We start from the raw sequence: 17,303 nt of genomic DNA, 5'->3' as shown, positions 1-17,303 counted from the left end.
TCAAACATGCACAAAGCACTCTAAATACAACTTGTGTGTAAATGGTGAGGGGAAACAACTACAACATGGCTCACACCACCCTGTTTTAATACTGAGTGCTGGAGTCCATGTGATCTTTAAGTTCAACATTTGTTTAGTAATAATTAATATTATTGTTTAATATTTGTGCTACTCAAGTTTGACTGAATTAATATTCTTTTTCTTTTACCACAGGCATTGCAACTGTGGATGGCACAGCAGAGAAAGACAAGGATTTCCGTGGTAAATCCCAGAAACAGGTTCAGTTCAACCCTGGGCAGACCACAGCTACATGGAGGGTGAAGATCTTTACGGATCAGGAGTTTGAGACTTCGGAAAACTTCAAGATCCAGCTCTCCGACCCTGTTATGGCCGTGCTGGAATATCCTGATGTGGCCACTGTGGAGATAGTAGACCCTGGAGATGGTATGATATAATCTCCATACTGAGTGTTTGGGAGCATTGTGAGTGTTTTCTTTCCTGACCCTCTTGGTTGATTTTCCCCTAACAGAGTCGACAGTGTTCATTCCTCAAGCAGAGTACAAGATCGAGGAGGATGTAGGAGAGTTGTTGATCCCAGTGCATCGTAGTGGAGATGCCAGCCAAGAGCTTATGGTGGTTTGCCACACACAACAAGGTATTAGACTTAAGAAAACTCCTAACTGCAGTTAAGTGCAAAGGCTGACATTTAATTACATGTTATGACAGAGATCATATGTGAGAAAATTATTTAAGCATTACCAAGGCTCCCATTGGTTAATCTACACTTTTTTTCACCAGTAATTATAAAAATAGATTTATAAGAAAAACAAAAAACAGAAGAGTAAAATATTGGCAGAGCTTTAGGGCTTAGAATGGTTGACTGTGTTATCTTTTAATTAAAAACTGTATGTTTTGGGTAAGCAACTTAGACATTTTCTTTTTTTGTAATGGTCATTTCCAGTAAAAAGATTTAATTTAGCTAAATTTGTATTACAATTAGAATATATATATATATATATATATATATATATATATATATATATATATATATATATATATATATATATATATATATATATATATATATATATATATATATATATATATATATATATATATATATATATATATATATATATATATATATATATATATATATATATATAAATAGAGCAGCGATTCAGGTATAAAAGGAATTGCACATTTCAAACACATTTAGGAGCATTTATATTTAAGAGACTTAAATTTGAACTGCTAAACTAATACAAGAATCACATTCATTTCAGAAAATATTTGTAGAGTTCTAAAAATAGATTTTTTTTCTGAATATTTTGTTGTTTTGTTACTTTCTTTATGTGAATAATATAATCTTTCCGATTTGATTCCGCCTACTCAAATTCCAATTTTAACTTGATTCCACCCATACTTTGATGTTGCGTAGAATAGATAAATATTGTATTCTGTGCTTAAATATATCTATTATTAAAGCAACATATCAAGGCCTGTATCAATTCATTACTTTTACAACTTCCATTATTTGTCTTCAGGCACTGCCATGGGCACCATCCCCAGCACCGTCCTGTCCTATTCTGACTACATCACCCGCCCCGAGGACCACAACAGCGTGCTGCGTTTTGACAAAGACGAGAGGGAGAAATTCTGTCGCGTCATAATCATCGATGACTCCTTGTACGAGGAGGAGGAGAGCTTCAATGTCACCCTCAGCATGCCCATGGGGGGACAAGTGGGTGCCAAGTATCCCAGTGCCAAAGTGACCATCCTGGCAGATAGTGATGATGGTGAGTGTTGTTGGTGTTTGTACATGGAAATCTAAAGATGACATTTCAAGTTTTACATATGTTCAAAGTCGGACTAAACACTAAATCCACACCAGTAGGTTTCTGACATTCAGATTTTTAGATGAGGGGTTCCCAACCACTGTGCAATGGCCCAAAACATTGCCGCAGGCCATCTGGTACTGGGCCCCACAAAAAAATGTTATATATATTTAAAGGAGTTTTACTTCTTTTTTATAGTCTACCAAGATATCTATGTGTTTGCCTCAGAAAATATAGTGCAAATTAATCTGGTAAACAGCAAACAGCAAAACAGTATTAAGATCATTTTTTCAAATTATGGTTAAAAGTTTGATGCATTTTGTACTCTTATTAGTGCCCCTGTCTCCCTTCACTGTCCCTGAAAAAAATAGTACATTTATTATCGGTTCTTATCAGAAAAAGGTTGGGGAAAAGGCTGCTGTTTTAGATTATTTTTGTACAAGCTGCATGTGTGCCTTAACAATGACAGAAAAACCCTAATAGCATGTGCCAAAAATAACATAATTTGACCAGACAATATAAATACATCAGCGTACTTATTACTCATTACTATTTTAAACAACTACAAACCCTACAACCTTTCCAGTCGCCACGTCTAAAGCCCTGGATTCTGCTCCAGTGGCATTACAGACCTATTACCTCGTCTATGGGCTTCATTCAGCCACCATGCTCTGCCTGTCATAGATAACAATAGACAGGTGTAGTGGAAATGGGAACGCTAGCCCCAGTGGATGTTATGCTAAAGCGTGAACTGTTTGACACATGAAAGCATTTTAAACATGGACATGCGGCCCCCAGTGCTCATTGGGATTCAGGGGAGCTCAGGGGTAGCGGGGGTGCAGAAGGCAGGTGCTGGAAAGAGTGAGACTATTGTGGTGAATTAGAAATGACTGGCATGTTTTTGCTCTGTCTCACTGGTTGCCCAAGACATCCTGTTTTTGCAGGTTGATGTGTTTATACTTGCACGTGGTGATATTGGCATGTGAAAAGAAATGTGATAAATATAGTGTAAAATGACACCTTCAAAGCTAGCCAAATGAACTTGCTAGTGCTCCACTGTGTTTCAAACTGGGATGATTTCAGCTCTGGAACTGCCAATCTCTACTGAACAAAAGGTAAAAGTGGTTAAATTGAAAACTATTTGAAAACTACCACTACATAACCTCACAACGTGGAACCGAGCATTTTGAACTTTGCAGACGTAGACAGATGTAGAAACGATAACTCAAATGTGTGGAAATGAAACAAAACACAACTTAAACCTCGCAACAATCGATTTTGCATAATATAGGACCTTTAACAAGTTGATTTAACCAACAGAAAGTTCGAAAGTTAGAAAATCAAACAGTAAAACAGTCAGTGATCATTAGACAACAGGCAGATTAACCAACTTTCACAGGAAATAAACAAATGGAACAGTCCTAGAGTGCCCCCTGTCCAAATTTTGCCATATTTGCCAATAAACATGTCAACTTAAATGATCCAACATATCCACTATGAATGCCATTCCATTCTACAAATATTCCCATTTACTTGTCACAGTTTCACTCACCATTTGCTCTCCTTTTGTTTTGAAGCTTTGTTCTGTCATTAACACAGTTGTCTCTGTCCTTTACCTTTCTCAAGGACTAATTTCTTCTTGGTCGCTGCTTTGTGACAGTGAATGCAGTCTGTGTCTGAAGTAGAATAGATGTTTACATGTAAATACTATGCATTCCCAGACAAGCAAAGAGACAACAGAACCTCTTAGTGTAAAGATCCATTGTGGCTCTGCTTCTTGGTGGGTCCTGATGTTACAGCGCGCCATAAATCCACTGTACGCTTCACCAAACTTGTGGGTTGGAACGTAGCCAAGATCAAGCCCCTATTGTTACTCTATTTGTCTGACTCTTCCCCCCACTGATCTCTAAGGTTGCCATGTTGGCTCTCACATCCTTGTACAAGCCCTGTTATTGTGCTAAAGAGCGGGCATGGAGAGTAAAAGCTATTGCACACCATCCAACAAGCTGTCATTTTAGCCACATCAAGTCTCTATAGGAGTAGAACTGAAATCTATTACATTTGTATACTATACTAAGTGAGATATGCATTTAAAAGAGGTAAATAGTAAATTAAATTACTAGGAATTTTATATAGTATTTTTGTGCTACTGTATCCAAATAATTTTGTTTGTCTATCGATAAAGTTTGTCAAGTTTAAGTTTAAAGGTTCTATATAAAATGGATTCTTGTGAGCTTTAATAATAATAATTGTGTTTTGTTTCATTCACTCATATTTGGGTTATTCTTTATAATTAGTCTGTTTACATCTCCAAAGTTCAAAATTCTCTGTTCCACCTTGTGATGTCATGAAGTGGTAGCTTTCAAATTAACAGCTCGTTTTACCTTTTGTTCATTAGAGATTGGCAGATCCATAGCGCAGTGTTTTTGTTTTTTTGTTTTTTGAGAGAGAAAAGCCTAAATCTGCAGGGTTTGTGTGTTAAACATGTGTGAATGAAACAAAACACAACTCAAGGTTAGTATTTAGGTGAGTACTTAGAAACTTTGAACCTTTGAAACGTTTTCTACCATGGATTATTCCTGAGCAAATAAGAGATTACACCATCTGATTATGGGATATTATTAGAGTTGAAATAGCAATTAAATAATTAGTCATTGATTATAGATTTGTTTATATGTCAGCCACACATGACTAAAATCAATCAAAGTGCAGTGTCTTATTATTGCTAAATTTTGTCATTATGGCCAAGCCCAACACTCTACTAAGTTCTTAACAATACACAACCCACAGCACTTTTAATTGCTACTATACTTTTTTGTATACGTTTTTTTTTTTTTTTTTTTCATCTAAAACTTCGAAAAGCCCTGGCGCCTCACATCTATTCATCTGGAGTAGTACTGGCAGGGCAGAGTGTGATGAAAACAAGCTTTATACACAAGTGAAGAGAGATTAATGTGATGTGTTAGGGGTCTGCATTCTTGCCCTCTGTCTTTGCTAATTGGAGGCTTGTCTCTTCCATCTCCTTCTGTGTGGTTCTTATCAGACCCTCCATCATCGCACTACCGGCACATCCCTTTGGCTCACACTGCACTTTGAGTCCACACTCGTACACATATTGGGTTTATGTACTTTTTGGGAACATTTCATTGACTTGCATTCATTTCCTGGAGACTGATTTTCTGATCTATGTTATAATGTTGTTTCCTCATCACAAACAGACCTGGAGTTGTGTTTTTGTTTCATTCACACATGTTTAACACACAAACCCTGCAGATTTAGGCTTAGTTCTTCTCTTAAACTGAAAACACTCTGTTCCAGCTTGTGATGTCATGTGGTGATACAGGAAGTCCACTGTGTTTTTGAAGATGTAGACAGACTAATAATAAAGTGTTACTCAAACATGTGTGAGTGAAGCAAAACGCAACTCCAGGTCAGTTTTGGGGAGATAACAACATGATTTAAAGCTCACAGAGTCAATTTTGCATAATATAGCTACCAGTTAAACTTAATTTAAATCTAATCCAATCCACATTACTTCTATAGCACAAAAAACATTTCCAAAGTGCTGCACATAGTGAAATAGAATCAACAAGTTATCACAATAAATACAACCATAAAATAGAATGAAAACAACACAGAATAACTTAAAACCTATTCTATCTAATAATAATGATTTTATTCTCAGAAGGAAGCAAGGTACCTATGTTTGTGTACAGATTCAGTCCCCACAAAGTGATAAATTCCTGCCTACACACAAACACAAAACACGTTATTGTTCAGGTGTATCCCCGGCCCCTTGGCGCTGAGATTAGACCGGTCCGTCTGCTTATAAATGATGAGGAGGTCAAAGGAGGACAGGGTAAGAGGGATGACAGCACTCTTCCTGTGCTGACTCACAAAGGACAAATGAAGGAGCTTGTTCAATAGCTCTAAATAAACTTTAATTATGTGTCTGAGCAGCTTTGAGCACTTTGCTGGGGAGTTACTTGTTGCTCACTAGATTTATGAGTCTAATTGTATTACTTGTATGATACATCTAAATGTACATATCTAGCATTGGCAAAAGGATCGAAAATCAGATACTAATCTCTACTAAAACTAGTATCGAAACTAAATACTCATTTGAGCAGGTATCGAATGAACTTGACCTGTATCAGAACAAGCATAAAAGACCATTATGGCACCTAACTGGACAACTGAGGGATTACACAGCTAAAACCGCATGGTAATATAACAGAAAGTATACGATTTAATGTTGAAAATCACATTCTATTGTCTAAAGAAAGCATGTTTTTAAATGATCATTATGGTATCGGAATTGAGGTTTTTGTTTATTTTTGTCTTTCCCATTCCCGCAGAGCCTTCGTTGTATTTTGGAGAGCCTAAATATGTTGTGGATGAGAGTTCAGGTTATGTGGAGGTCAAGGTTTGGAGAACAGGCACTGATCTCTCCAAGATTGCGACTGTCACGGTCCGCTCCAAGAAGAGTGAACCTGTTTCCGCTGAAGGTAACAGCAGCAACTTAAAATATCCCACACATTTGAATACTTATCGCTCCTAAACTCGTATATTTGTGTTGTAGCTGGTCTGGATTACGTTGGCATCAGTCGTAATCTGGACTTTGCTCCCGGGGTGACCATGCAGACTTTCAGGGTGACTATCCTGGATGACCTGGGGCAGCCGGAGCTGGAGGGACCGGAGACGTTTGACCTGGTGCTGTACATGCCCATGAACGCAGTGTTAGGAGAGCCCAGCAAAACAAGAGTCACCATCAACGACAGTGTTACCGACTGTAAGATATAGCTCTGTTTCTTTTCTTTGCTTTTTCTCATAGAGTTTGAAATTGCTTGGATATTTTTGTCCTGGCAAATGTATTTATTCAATTTCTACTAGAATGTGAAATATGTTCCAAATATCTCCAGGAAAATCCATAACGTATGAACCTGATGAACACAACACACACGTGCACATCAGCAATAGTTATTAAACACATCGCTTTACTTATTTACACAGTATAAACAACTAAAAATAAAATAAATGCTGTAATACTTGAAATATGTTACTATATGTATTGAATCCTCATATTTCATTATTCACTTTAAAGAAGACAAGCATTTTAGGTCTCACGTTTTCTTTTATTTTGTCCCCTCATGGAGAAGTTTAGCTCGGAGCAGGATTAGCAACATTGACATAACAAAAACATGACAAAAGAAAATAACATAACACAAAACACAATACAATCACACAGACACATTTAAACAATTCCCCCCAAAATCTCTAGCTTTGAAATCTTGTGTTGCATGATTAGCCTTCTGTTCACACACTTGCTAATGTCTTCTCAGTGCCAAAGGTGCAGTTCAAAGAAGGCAGCTACAAGGTGGACGAGTCTGATGGAGAGGTCCGTGCCATCGTTTACCGCAGTGGAGACATCAGCCTGAAGTCCACAGTCCGCTGCTACACTCGACAGGGCTCGGCTCAAGTCATGATGGATTACACCGAGAGGCCAAACACAGATGCTTCTATCATCACTTTTCTACCTGGTAAGAATAACGCACTGCGGGGGTGGAACGTAACCTAATTACAAATAGTCACAATACTGTAACTGGATTTTTGGGGTAATTGTACCTTTTTGAGTAGATATTTAAACCTTGAGTATAAGTCTAGTCACGTAATTGTAATTAAAATTTAAATAATAGAAGTTACTGAGTACTGTACAGGTCTCAAAAGTCAAAGTCCACAGCTTCCTCTGTTACTTTCTACACCAACAGACACATAACAGCGGTGCATCTCCCGCTCTGGTTAGACAAAGCGCAAAGAAAACATGCACATGCTTCTAAAACTGTGTTAAAAAGTAACTAGCGACTAGTACTCGGAGCAGTATATTTCATGTGTACCTTTTATTTTTACTTAAGTTCAGTTTTGGCAGCAGTACTTGCAATTGAGTTAGGGTTGTCAAAATCAAAAATCATATACAGTACTAATCTAAAACTAAAACTCATATTGAAATTGATACTGAAAAAAAAAAAAAATGGACACAATTTGACCTTTCCTGAACAGTTTCATCTTGAGTTTAATCAGAACTAGTGGTTTAATAAACAAACACTCTTATGTTGAGTTGAAAAATGCAATGTTGTCTAAAAAAAGACTAAATTGAATACAGTATTAGCCATGTACTTGTGCTATTTTCACTTGAGAACAATTTTCAGTACTCTTTCCACCACTGTCTGCATGTTGAAACTTGTGGGTAAAACTGTTTTTCTTATGTGAACGCTTCAGGGGAGAGCGAGAAGCCATGCGTGGTGAAGTTGGAGGACGACTCCATTCACGAGGAAAATGAGGAGTTCCGGTTGGTGTTGGGATCGGCCAAGAGCACGTCTCAGTACGGAGCATCTGTGGGAGAGCAGAAAGAGGCACTGGTCTCTGTCACAGATGAGAAAGACAGTAAGGCTCATATTATGTCCTATATACAGAATGAGTATAATAAAGTTTGTGTTATATGTCAAATTAACAGACTTTTTTTTAATAGTAATTTGGCTTATAAAATTGTACATAGCTGTTAGAAGATGAAAAAAAAATGGTAAAAGTAATCAGCTATAATCAAACTGTTCAGTATGTTATTTGATATACATAATATAATTTACATAAATATTCTGTCCATAAAATTGTAAAAAAGAGTATATTGTATTATTGGGAAAAAATTATAAAAATTCTTATAATACTGCTAAAACTGCATTTGGGTGTGATTAAAGTCTATATATTATGAAAAAACTACAAAACAAAATATTGAAGTACAGTATAATATATTTTTTCCAATTATGACTTGGTTTAGTGGGATAGCACCTGAGCTGAGTATTCATCATAATTTTGCATCAGTTAAGTGTCAGGTTTTGAAGAAAAGTAGAAAACTAAAAGTTGCAAAATACAGGAAGTAGCACTGAGTTCCAAAACGGAATCCCTTTATTGCAATTATTATTTTTTAAGACAAGTTTTTCCTCTTAAAAGTTAACATTATGGTTGCTGGTAACGTCCCTTTACGTATGTCATATCTGCTGCCTGTGTCCAACCAGGAAGTAAAACTATAACCTTGTAAAATTTTCAATCTAATGATGTTAACTATGTTTTAGAGAAATGAGTAGTCTAACCTGTCATATGCACTATAGATATTGAGGTCTTGGCGTTAATTCGGATTACAATTTTACTCCATAATGACCAATGTATCTCACACAAATCTCTTTTTTTTTTTAGAGCCAATCATCCGCTTCTCTGAGATCAAATACAGTGTACGTGAACCTCAAGTCAAAGGAAACCTCGCGGTTGTCAAGATCCCCATCCTGAGAAGTGGAGACACCTCAAAGGTCTCTGTGGTCCGGGTGCACACTAAAGACGGCTCTGCTACATCTGGAGAAGACTACAACCCACTGTCAGAGGGTAAACACTACAACTAGACAAATACAGGAAAACAATGGAATTTAATGGGTCTATATTCCACTATTATCTGATATATCTTTATAATTTATAGTTTCCTCATCTAAAATATACCTTTTTTCTTGATAAAACTCAAATTTTATCCAGTTATGTGACTTTTTTCAGTATCGATACGTGCTTGAATAAGTGTCTAGTGTCCGTCCTGAGCACGCAGTGCACAAAGTGATCTATATCCATGTAACCATTTTATTTCATAATTCTTAAATTGATATATTCCTCAGATGTTGAGTTCAAGGAGGGCGAGACGGAGCACTTTGTGGAGATTGAGATCCTGTATGACGGAGAGAGGGAGATGAGAGAAGCGTTCACCGTTCACATGAAGCCAGACGACAACATGGTCGCCGAAGTGCAGGTGGCGCAAATGCATACACTGTATATAAAAATAGACAGCTGACTTCCTAGGCACAGTGTTCGAAATAGGAAGTGAACATGGGCGCGCTTCCAGCAACATCAACTTTGACTCCAATTCACTTTCTATTGAAAAAAACATCGCTCCTCTGTCTGTAACTGCTGCTGCCAGGCTCGTCATTTTGGTCTTAAAATGTTTGTATTAACCCGCTCTACCTGATCCTGGTGATTTTATTTCACTATTTGAAGGGAAAGAGGGTTTACCTTTAGTGACTGCTCCTGATTGGATCTTTGGTTGCTATGATACTCACAGTCAGAATTCCAAATATGGATCTCAGCTCCAAATTCACCCTTATTACTGCTGTCCTCGCTGAGCTTCATTTCTCTGGAGCACTATGAGTAACGCCACGCTCTCTTAGTCCACGTCTTTATACAGTCTATGGGCAAATGCCATGTCACCTACAAACACATAAACAAATAAACACAGTGGCCTATATCTGAGGAGCAGGGCATTCCAGCACACGTGAGCATGCGCCCGCCGTGTCAGGGCACCAGAGGCTGTTAAAATAGCCAGGGCAACAGCTGGCATCCCTGTCAGCGCACCCGCACCAATCTTATAAAAAGCCTTTCTCCCTGGAATGAGATGCCCGTCAGAAACAAACAGTAGAGGGAGCTATAAACAGGGCCATGACATTCTCCACATTTAGACCACATTAGCTGCCAAGTACTCATGTGACAGAAATAAGACGCCACTCACCATCAACACCAATCATACAATTTTAATATTTTATTGAATGTAGCGGATGTAAATTTGCTTGGCCGTGTACAGCAATCCAACATATTTACATTTGTTTTATACAGATGTGCATTGTCCCTATCAAATAAATAAATACATTTCGAAAAAAAAACGTATATAATCGATACGTCACAAGCTATTTTGATTGGTCTGGCCATTCATCTGAATCTAACTCTTACTCCTAACCATTAACGAAGTTGTTACTAAGCCTGAATCATTTGTTCATTATGAATTAAGCCTTTGTTCATGCTGTATTAAGGCTGAAAAAGGTGTAGTTATTATAAAGTTGTACCAATTTCACATAAATTCCCTTGTCAATAAAACATAAAAGAAAACTGATTAAATTTAGATATATACAAATACTAAACTACTAAAATACTAAATACTATAAATACTAAATACAAATACTAAACTAAGTAATAACAGAAAATGCTACGATACAGCTCAGTTGGTAGAGTAAGTCGGTCAATAAAATTACAATTGACATTATTTTCTTGTAAACCATCAGCTATAAACACTTGTATTTTAAGATGATTTGCCAATGACTTTTTGTTTGCTTTCTAGATGAACAAAGCTATAGTTTACATTGAAGAGATGGACAGTGTGGCCGATGTCACGTTCCCTGCAGTTCCTCAGGTGGTTTCCCTTCTCATGTATGACGACACGTCCAAGATCAAAGACAGACCCTTCCCACCCAATGGATACCCTGTCGTTTGCGTTACGGTATGTTTTATTATCAACAATATGTACTTTAAAGGTCCTATATCACACCACATGGATTCCTGAGAGCTTTAGGCCATGTTATAACGTTGGTATCTTGTCAACAAATACCCGTAACTGTGTTTTGTTTCATTCCATCCTATTATTCTGTTTACATCTCCAAAACTCAAAATGCTCTGTTCCACCTTGTGATGTCATGAAGTGGTAGTTTTAAAGTTAACAGCTGCATTTTACCTTTAGTTTAGCAGATATTGGCAATTCCAGAGCTACAGTTATGCAAATGATTTTAGTGAAGCTGTATGAAGTTTAAAAACACAGTGGTGCACTTCCTGTATTGCCTCATGACATCACAAGGTGGAACAGACTTTTTTCAATTTGAGGAAATAACTCAGCCTTAATATGCAGATTTTGTGTTAGACATGTGTGAATGAAACAAAACACAAATCCATGTTTTTGATGAAGAAACAGCATCATAACAGACATAATATTGACCGTTTAATATATTTGATGTTTCGCTCTAAAATAAGTGATTTGTATATTCTTCTTTAGGCTTGCAATCCAAAATATCACGACTTTGACAAAACCGGTTCTATCTGTGCGGTTGAGAACATCAACGACACACTGACGCAGTACCGCTGGTTGGTCAGCGCCCCCACAGGCTCTGACGGAGTGACCAGCCCCATGAGAGAGGTGGACACCAACACTTTCTTCACCAACACCAAGTCCATCACCCTGGACTCCATTTACTTCCGCGCGGGATCCAGGATTCAGTGTGCCGCCAGGGCCTTCAATACTAACGGAGATGCAGGTCTGGAGCTGTCAAGTCCCATAGTTGTGGTCAGCAAAGAAGAAGGTAAAACAAATGAGTGGTAATGTATTGGTAATTATAAAGGGGATCGTATTATATTATAAAGTCCGGTGCGTGGTTTTGTAGGCATGTGTCAGCCTCGTATTCCGGACACTGTGGGGGCAGAACCCTTTTCCGCTAAGATCCGCTACACTGGCCCAGATGACCCGGACTTCCCCAATCTCATCAAACTCACTGTCAACATGCCCCATATGGATGGTGAGTCAAATATAAGTGTTGTGTTGGTTATATAGCTATCTACCATGTTATAATGCTGTTCTGTCATCAAAAATATACCTGAAGATGTCACTTGAGTTTTTTAGCGCTCTATTCAAACCCTCCTTTCACTTAGCTGCAAGATTCTGTCCAGTGCTCAGGCTACAAGCTCACATCATCATGCTCTTACACAACAATTCTCCATGAAAATACCAAAACATGATGCAAAACTATACACAACAACTTCACAAATCCGATGCACGCTGATTGTGTTGATGTCTGAAGGGGGAGTGACTTAACACTGAGAGCAAAAGCAGGGAAGACTCAGAGTGTTAGCAGTTAATACCCCCCAAAAAATACCCCCTCTTTAAGTTTCAACCACAACATAAACATTCCAAACGTTCCATTTCCAAAACTTTTATTACTGAATTGAATCATTGAAGTGGTTGTTTGTACATTTTTGGCTATGTCTACTTAATTACTTAGTTACTTAATACATTTAAAACAAGTATTTAACACAAAAAAATACATACAAAAACTTTAACAAATGTAAAAAGTTCATGTGTTTGGACATTGAGGATATATAGGACATATACATCCTCAAATTGTGAAACAAATCTGATTAATGAAAACGTTTGTCTCTCTTTTATCAGGCATGCTCCCCGTTATCTCCACCAGACCCCTGTCCAACTTCGAGCTGACTCTGAGCCCGGATGGCACTCGTGTAGGGAACCACCGCTGCTCCAACCTGCTCGACTTCAACGAGATCCAGACGGGCTACGGCTTCATCACCGACGCCACCAAGAACCCGGAGATCATCGGAGAAACCTCCCCTTATCAGTACAGCCCCTCCATGCGCTCAGCCAACTCCCTGCGCTTTTACAGAAACCTCAACCTGGAGGCCTGTCTGTGGGAGTTCACCAGCTACTACGACATGTCCGAGCTGCTCAATGACTGCGGGGGCTCCATTGGGACTGATGGACAGGTAGAAATAGGATATATACAATGGCTGCTATAATGCTTAAACTCATTTTACCAAGGCACAGATAAGATCATTATGTCTAAGATTTTACTTCCTGATTGGTGCTCATTACGTCACACTAGGAAATTCCTGTTACCTTGCACTGGGCCTAAACTCCTCTACTCCCTGTACACAGAAATTATTATTTGACAAAGAAAAATGTAAGAAAACACATTTATTTTGTTGAAATTACATTTAAAGTATCAGAAAAATGTGTTTCTTACTGGTAAATTGTGCCAAACTTGGATGTAGTTCTCCCTAGTCTGATTGTCAAAAATATAACTCTCCACTTCCTGTAATTTTTTTCTTCACAGATTGTTATCATTTATATTTACAGTGGGCATTATCTCTCTAAATAAAGTAAAAATTCAAGACTTTAAGTTACATTATAATAATTGAAAGAAAAAATAAATAAATCTTGAACAAATTGGAAACATATATGGCTAAGTAGCATTTGTTTATCCCTAGTAATTAGTGATTATTTGCCCCTTCTTGGGTCTAAATGTGTCTAATATACCTTTATAGCAGTTAAATACACTTGCACTCTTTAATATCTCTCTAATATAATCAGAGATAGCAGATTGTGTTCATCATTTATGTATCTATGTTTGTAAAGCCCACTGTAAACTTTAATTTGATGTGCCAAATAACTTAATCATTCCCAAAATGTCTCTTACGCTGTTAACCCTCAAATGATACTTAAAGCATTATTTTTAACCCTGCCCTTTCTTCTATTTAGGTGCTGAATCTGGTCCAGTCCTACGTGACGGTGCGTGTGCCCTTGTACGTGTCCTATGTCTTCCACTCTCCTGTGGCTGTGGGCGGGTGGCAGCACTTTGACCTCCAGTCAGAGCTCAAACTCACCTTTGTCTACGACACAGCTATTCTGTGGCAGGATGGTATCGGCAGCCCACCTGAGTCTGAACTTCAAGGTATGGTGTCAAATCTAAATAAAGAATGTAAAAATATATCATTAACAACGTGTCTGGAGGTTCATTTGACACGTTTGAATACAACTAGTGGAGGAATTACTGAAAACTTAATACAAATGTTAAATAATAATGAATAAAAACAAAAAATACCCTGTTTTAAAATGTACTTTGTTTTCCCACAGGTGCAATGTACCCCACCAGCATGAGGATAAATGAAGAGGGCCGCCTGGTGGTCAACTTTAAGACAGAGGCTCGATTCAGAGGACAGTTTGTCATGACCCATCCAGGTACTGAACTAGTGCACTGCTCCAGGATAACCTTAACTTATCCTCTGAGCTCATTCTGCACAGCTGCAACTACTGTTAGATTACCGAAGGATTATATGTGGCACTTTTTCCCTTCATCTATTTCTGGTGGTCTTCACTGGGGGTCCTTCCTGTGTTAAGTGTCAGAGGTCGTTTCAGCAAATGTCAAAATGAGCCTGTAGGGGTCACACAGGGGGACGAGCGGCATGAACAATGTAAAAAGCTTTTTGTGTAAGTAAACATTACAGATAATAATTGGGATAATAATACAGTGAACTTGTAAAGATAAACAACTGATGCATTACTTATGTGAAAATGTATGGACTAAACCAGGTCTAAATAAAGATCTGAACAAGCATTTAACTAGAAATACATCTCATCGTCACAGTTTTCATCAGTGTCATGTTTTTGCAGACTGAAACTCAATCAGAATTTAAAAAAACTAACAAAAAGTAATCATAATAATCATAATAGTCTAAAGTTAACACAAAAACTATGACTAAAAGTAAATGTTTTTGTTGACTAAAAGCACTGATATTTTTTCGAAAAAAAACAACAAAAAAACAAAAACATGAGCCAGTTAAATAATGACATGATTGTTTATTTATCAAATTTGAAGAGCAGTGCATATTTTAAGCTGAGAAAAGAATCGGTTTGCAAGAGGTGTAAAATAAGTTATTTACGTGAATAAAAGAGAATCTTTTCCTTCTCCTCTCTGAGCAAAAATGGTGATAATCTTCCAGCTGTGTACAGAAGCCTTTTGAACCTGTGCACTAAGACCAAAAAAAGTCAATCAAATGTTAATCAGGCACCTAACAGCAGGTGAGACAGCAGACAATAACGGCATAATGACCCATAATGATGTTAGAGACAAACGTAAACACGGGCAGGGCAGTTTCACTCTAAAACTCCTTCCTTTGGGGCTGGACTTTGTAAACTCAGGTTAAGATAAAGCCCAGTGCTTCAAGCCAGTTCCATCAAATTGAAAATGGCCTCTGGATGGAAGCTAAAATGTCTTGATCACAAAAGCAATGTCCAGATGACCACCGTGAAACTGTTTTCTACACTGTTCTAAACTACTTCCCAACCATGGTACATTGACACAAAAGAAATAAGTCAGGACAAATGGACTAAACCAGGATTTAACCAGGTTTAAACCAGTTCATGTAAGCTAATCGATCTTTTCACCCATAGGCACCAGTGTATCCTCTATGGTGATTTGTGCTGACCATCCCGGCCTCACCTTCTCTCTCGGCCTGGTCCGGACTGAGCCTACCTACAACCAGCCCATGCAGCAGTGGAGTTTTGTCTCTGACTTTGCTGTAAGTTACAAATATTCTATGGTATTTGTATAATATTTAAAAAAAATTTTATAGGAACATGTGTTGATATTCTGTTTGTTTATGCGACATGTAGGTGCGTGATTATTCTGGGACCTACACAGTCAAATTGGTTCCCTGTATCGCCTCGCCCAACGGAGAGTTCAGCATCCCTCCTGTGTGTCACCCAAGGGAGCCACTCACTTTTGACATGGACATTCGCTTCCAGCAAGTAAGACATATTTAAAGGTTCTCTATTGCACAAGGTGAAGTTTTGTGCGTTTTAGCCATGTTATAATGCTGTTGCAAGGTTTGTGTGTGTTAAACATGTGTGAATGAAACAAAACACAACTCCAGGTCTGTTTTAAAGATGAAACAACATTATAGCATAGATCAGAAAATAGCGTAAGGCTCTTGAAAGAAACCAAACACACATTATTTTGAGGAAAGACTTGTAAATGTAGTAGCAAAGTCTTTATATTAATGTTCCAATATTTGAATAATTATACTTTTTGTTGATGCTTCCATTTTATAGTTTAATTTGTTTGATTGTGTAGGTGAGCGATCCAGTGGCAGCTGAATTCAGCCTCAACACTCAAATGTTCCTGCTGTCCAAGAAAGAACTGTGGTTGTCTGATGGCTCTATGGGCTTTGGAGAAGGATCTGATACTGCATTTTCAGAAGGTAGGACCACACTGTCCTCTTGTGGAATGAAAGGAAACTACCTTTATCATACTTCAGTTCAGAAAGTTTCAAAGTGCTGTGTGGGTCCGTAGAAATATAAAAGAGTTTCAAAAGCAGATACAAAAGCAAGGAAAGGGGGAACTTATCTGTCTTTTTGGTATAAAGTGGAGCAGGATTTAGTGTGTTAAATATTCCCAAAGACAAAAACGTATCTATCTTTTGGTTTTCAGGTTCTACAATCTATGGCCGTGTGATGGTGGACCCAGTGCAGAACCTGGGAGAATCCTTCTCTTGCAGCATTGAAAAGGTGTTCCTGTGCACTGGGGCGGATGGATACGTGCCCAAGTACAACCCCACAAACAAGGAGTATGGGTGCCTGGCTGATTCCCCGTCTCTGCTTTACAGATTCAAGATTCTGGTAAGTAAAAAAGGCAAAATAAAGGGGCAAAACATCAGATTTATGATTTGAAGTTAATATTTGAAGGACAAAACGTTAAATAGTGGACAAAATTTGGTATTTTCAAAGGATAGACACGAAAATGAGATAAAGTAAATCATATGGGAAGGAGCGGCACAAAAAACATAAATGGTCAAATCGTTTCATTGTCAACATAAAGCTTTTGACACTTGTAGACTTACTCAGTGGGAAGAGTAAAGAAAACCTTTACTCAAGTAAGAGTACTGTTACTTCAATGAAAATATTAGTATTAGTAGGAGTAAAAGTATACAGCTAGAAAGTACGATTTATTTAAAAGGTTACCCAAGTACATGTAACTGAGCAAAATGTAACTG

At 37.8% G+C, this 17,303-nt stretch overlaps 1 protein-coding gene across 1 annotated transcript in view; it reads left to right on the top strand.

Annotated features, from left to right (window-relative positions):
* Window positions 1-17,303, top strand: part of frem3 (Fras1 related extracellular matrix 3) — a 36,333-nt gene that overhangs the window by 16,959 nt on the left and 2,071 nt on the right. Inside the window, exons 4-22 of the mRNA XM_033967532.2 lie at window positions 214-444; window positions 530-655; window positions 1,548-1,799; window positions 6,197-6,346; window positions 6,421-6,630; window positions 7,181-7,378; window positions 8,115-8,279; window positions 9,084-9,266; window positions 9,545-9,675; window positions 11,032-11,190; window positions 11,737-12,040; window positions 12,122-12,253; window positions 12,904-13,235; window positions 14,011-14,203; window positions 14,386-14,490; window positions 15,703-15,830; window positions 15,925-16,059; window positions 16,385-16,511; window positions 16,742-16,929. Coding sequence (XP_033823423.1) covers window positions 214-444; window positions 530-655; window positions 1,548-1,799; window positions 6,197-6,346; window positions 6,421-6,630; window positions 7,181-7,378; window positions 8,115-8,279; window positions 9,084-9,266; window positions 9,545-9,675; window positions 11,032-11,190; window positions 11,737-12,040; window positions 12,122-12,253; window positions 12,904-13,235; window positions 14,011-14,203; window positions 14,386-14,490; window positions 15,703-15,830; window positions 15,925-16,059; window positions 16,385-16,511; window positions 16,742-16,929 — 3,449 coding nt within the window. The remainder of the gene's footprint in view (window positions 1-213; window positions 445-529; window positions 656-1,547; window positions 1,800-6,196; window positions 6,347-6,420; window positions 6,631-7,180; window positions 7,379-8,114; window positions 8,280-9,083; window positions 9,267-9,544; window positions 9,676-11,031; window positions 11,191-11,736; window positions 12,041-12,121; window positions 12,254-12,903; window positions 13,236-14,010; window positions 14,204-14,385; window positions 14,491-15,702; window positions 15,831-15,924; window positions 16,060-16,384; window positions 16,512-16,741; window positions 16,930-17,303) is intronic.

The sequence above is a fragment of the Periophthalmus magnuspinnatus genome, chromosome 1, assembly GCF_009829125.3.
Source record: "Periophthalmus magnuspinnatus isolate fPerMag1 chromosome 1, fPerMag1.2.pri, whole genome shotgun sequence".
NCBI classification, from domain to species: domain Eukaryota; kingdom Metazoa; phylum Chordata; class Actinopteri; order Gobiiformes; family Gobiidae; genus Periophthalmus; species Periophthalmus magnuspinnatus.
This window is presented reverse-complemented; position numbering and strand designations above follow the sequence as displayed.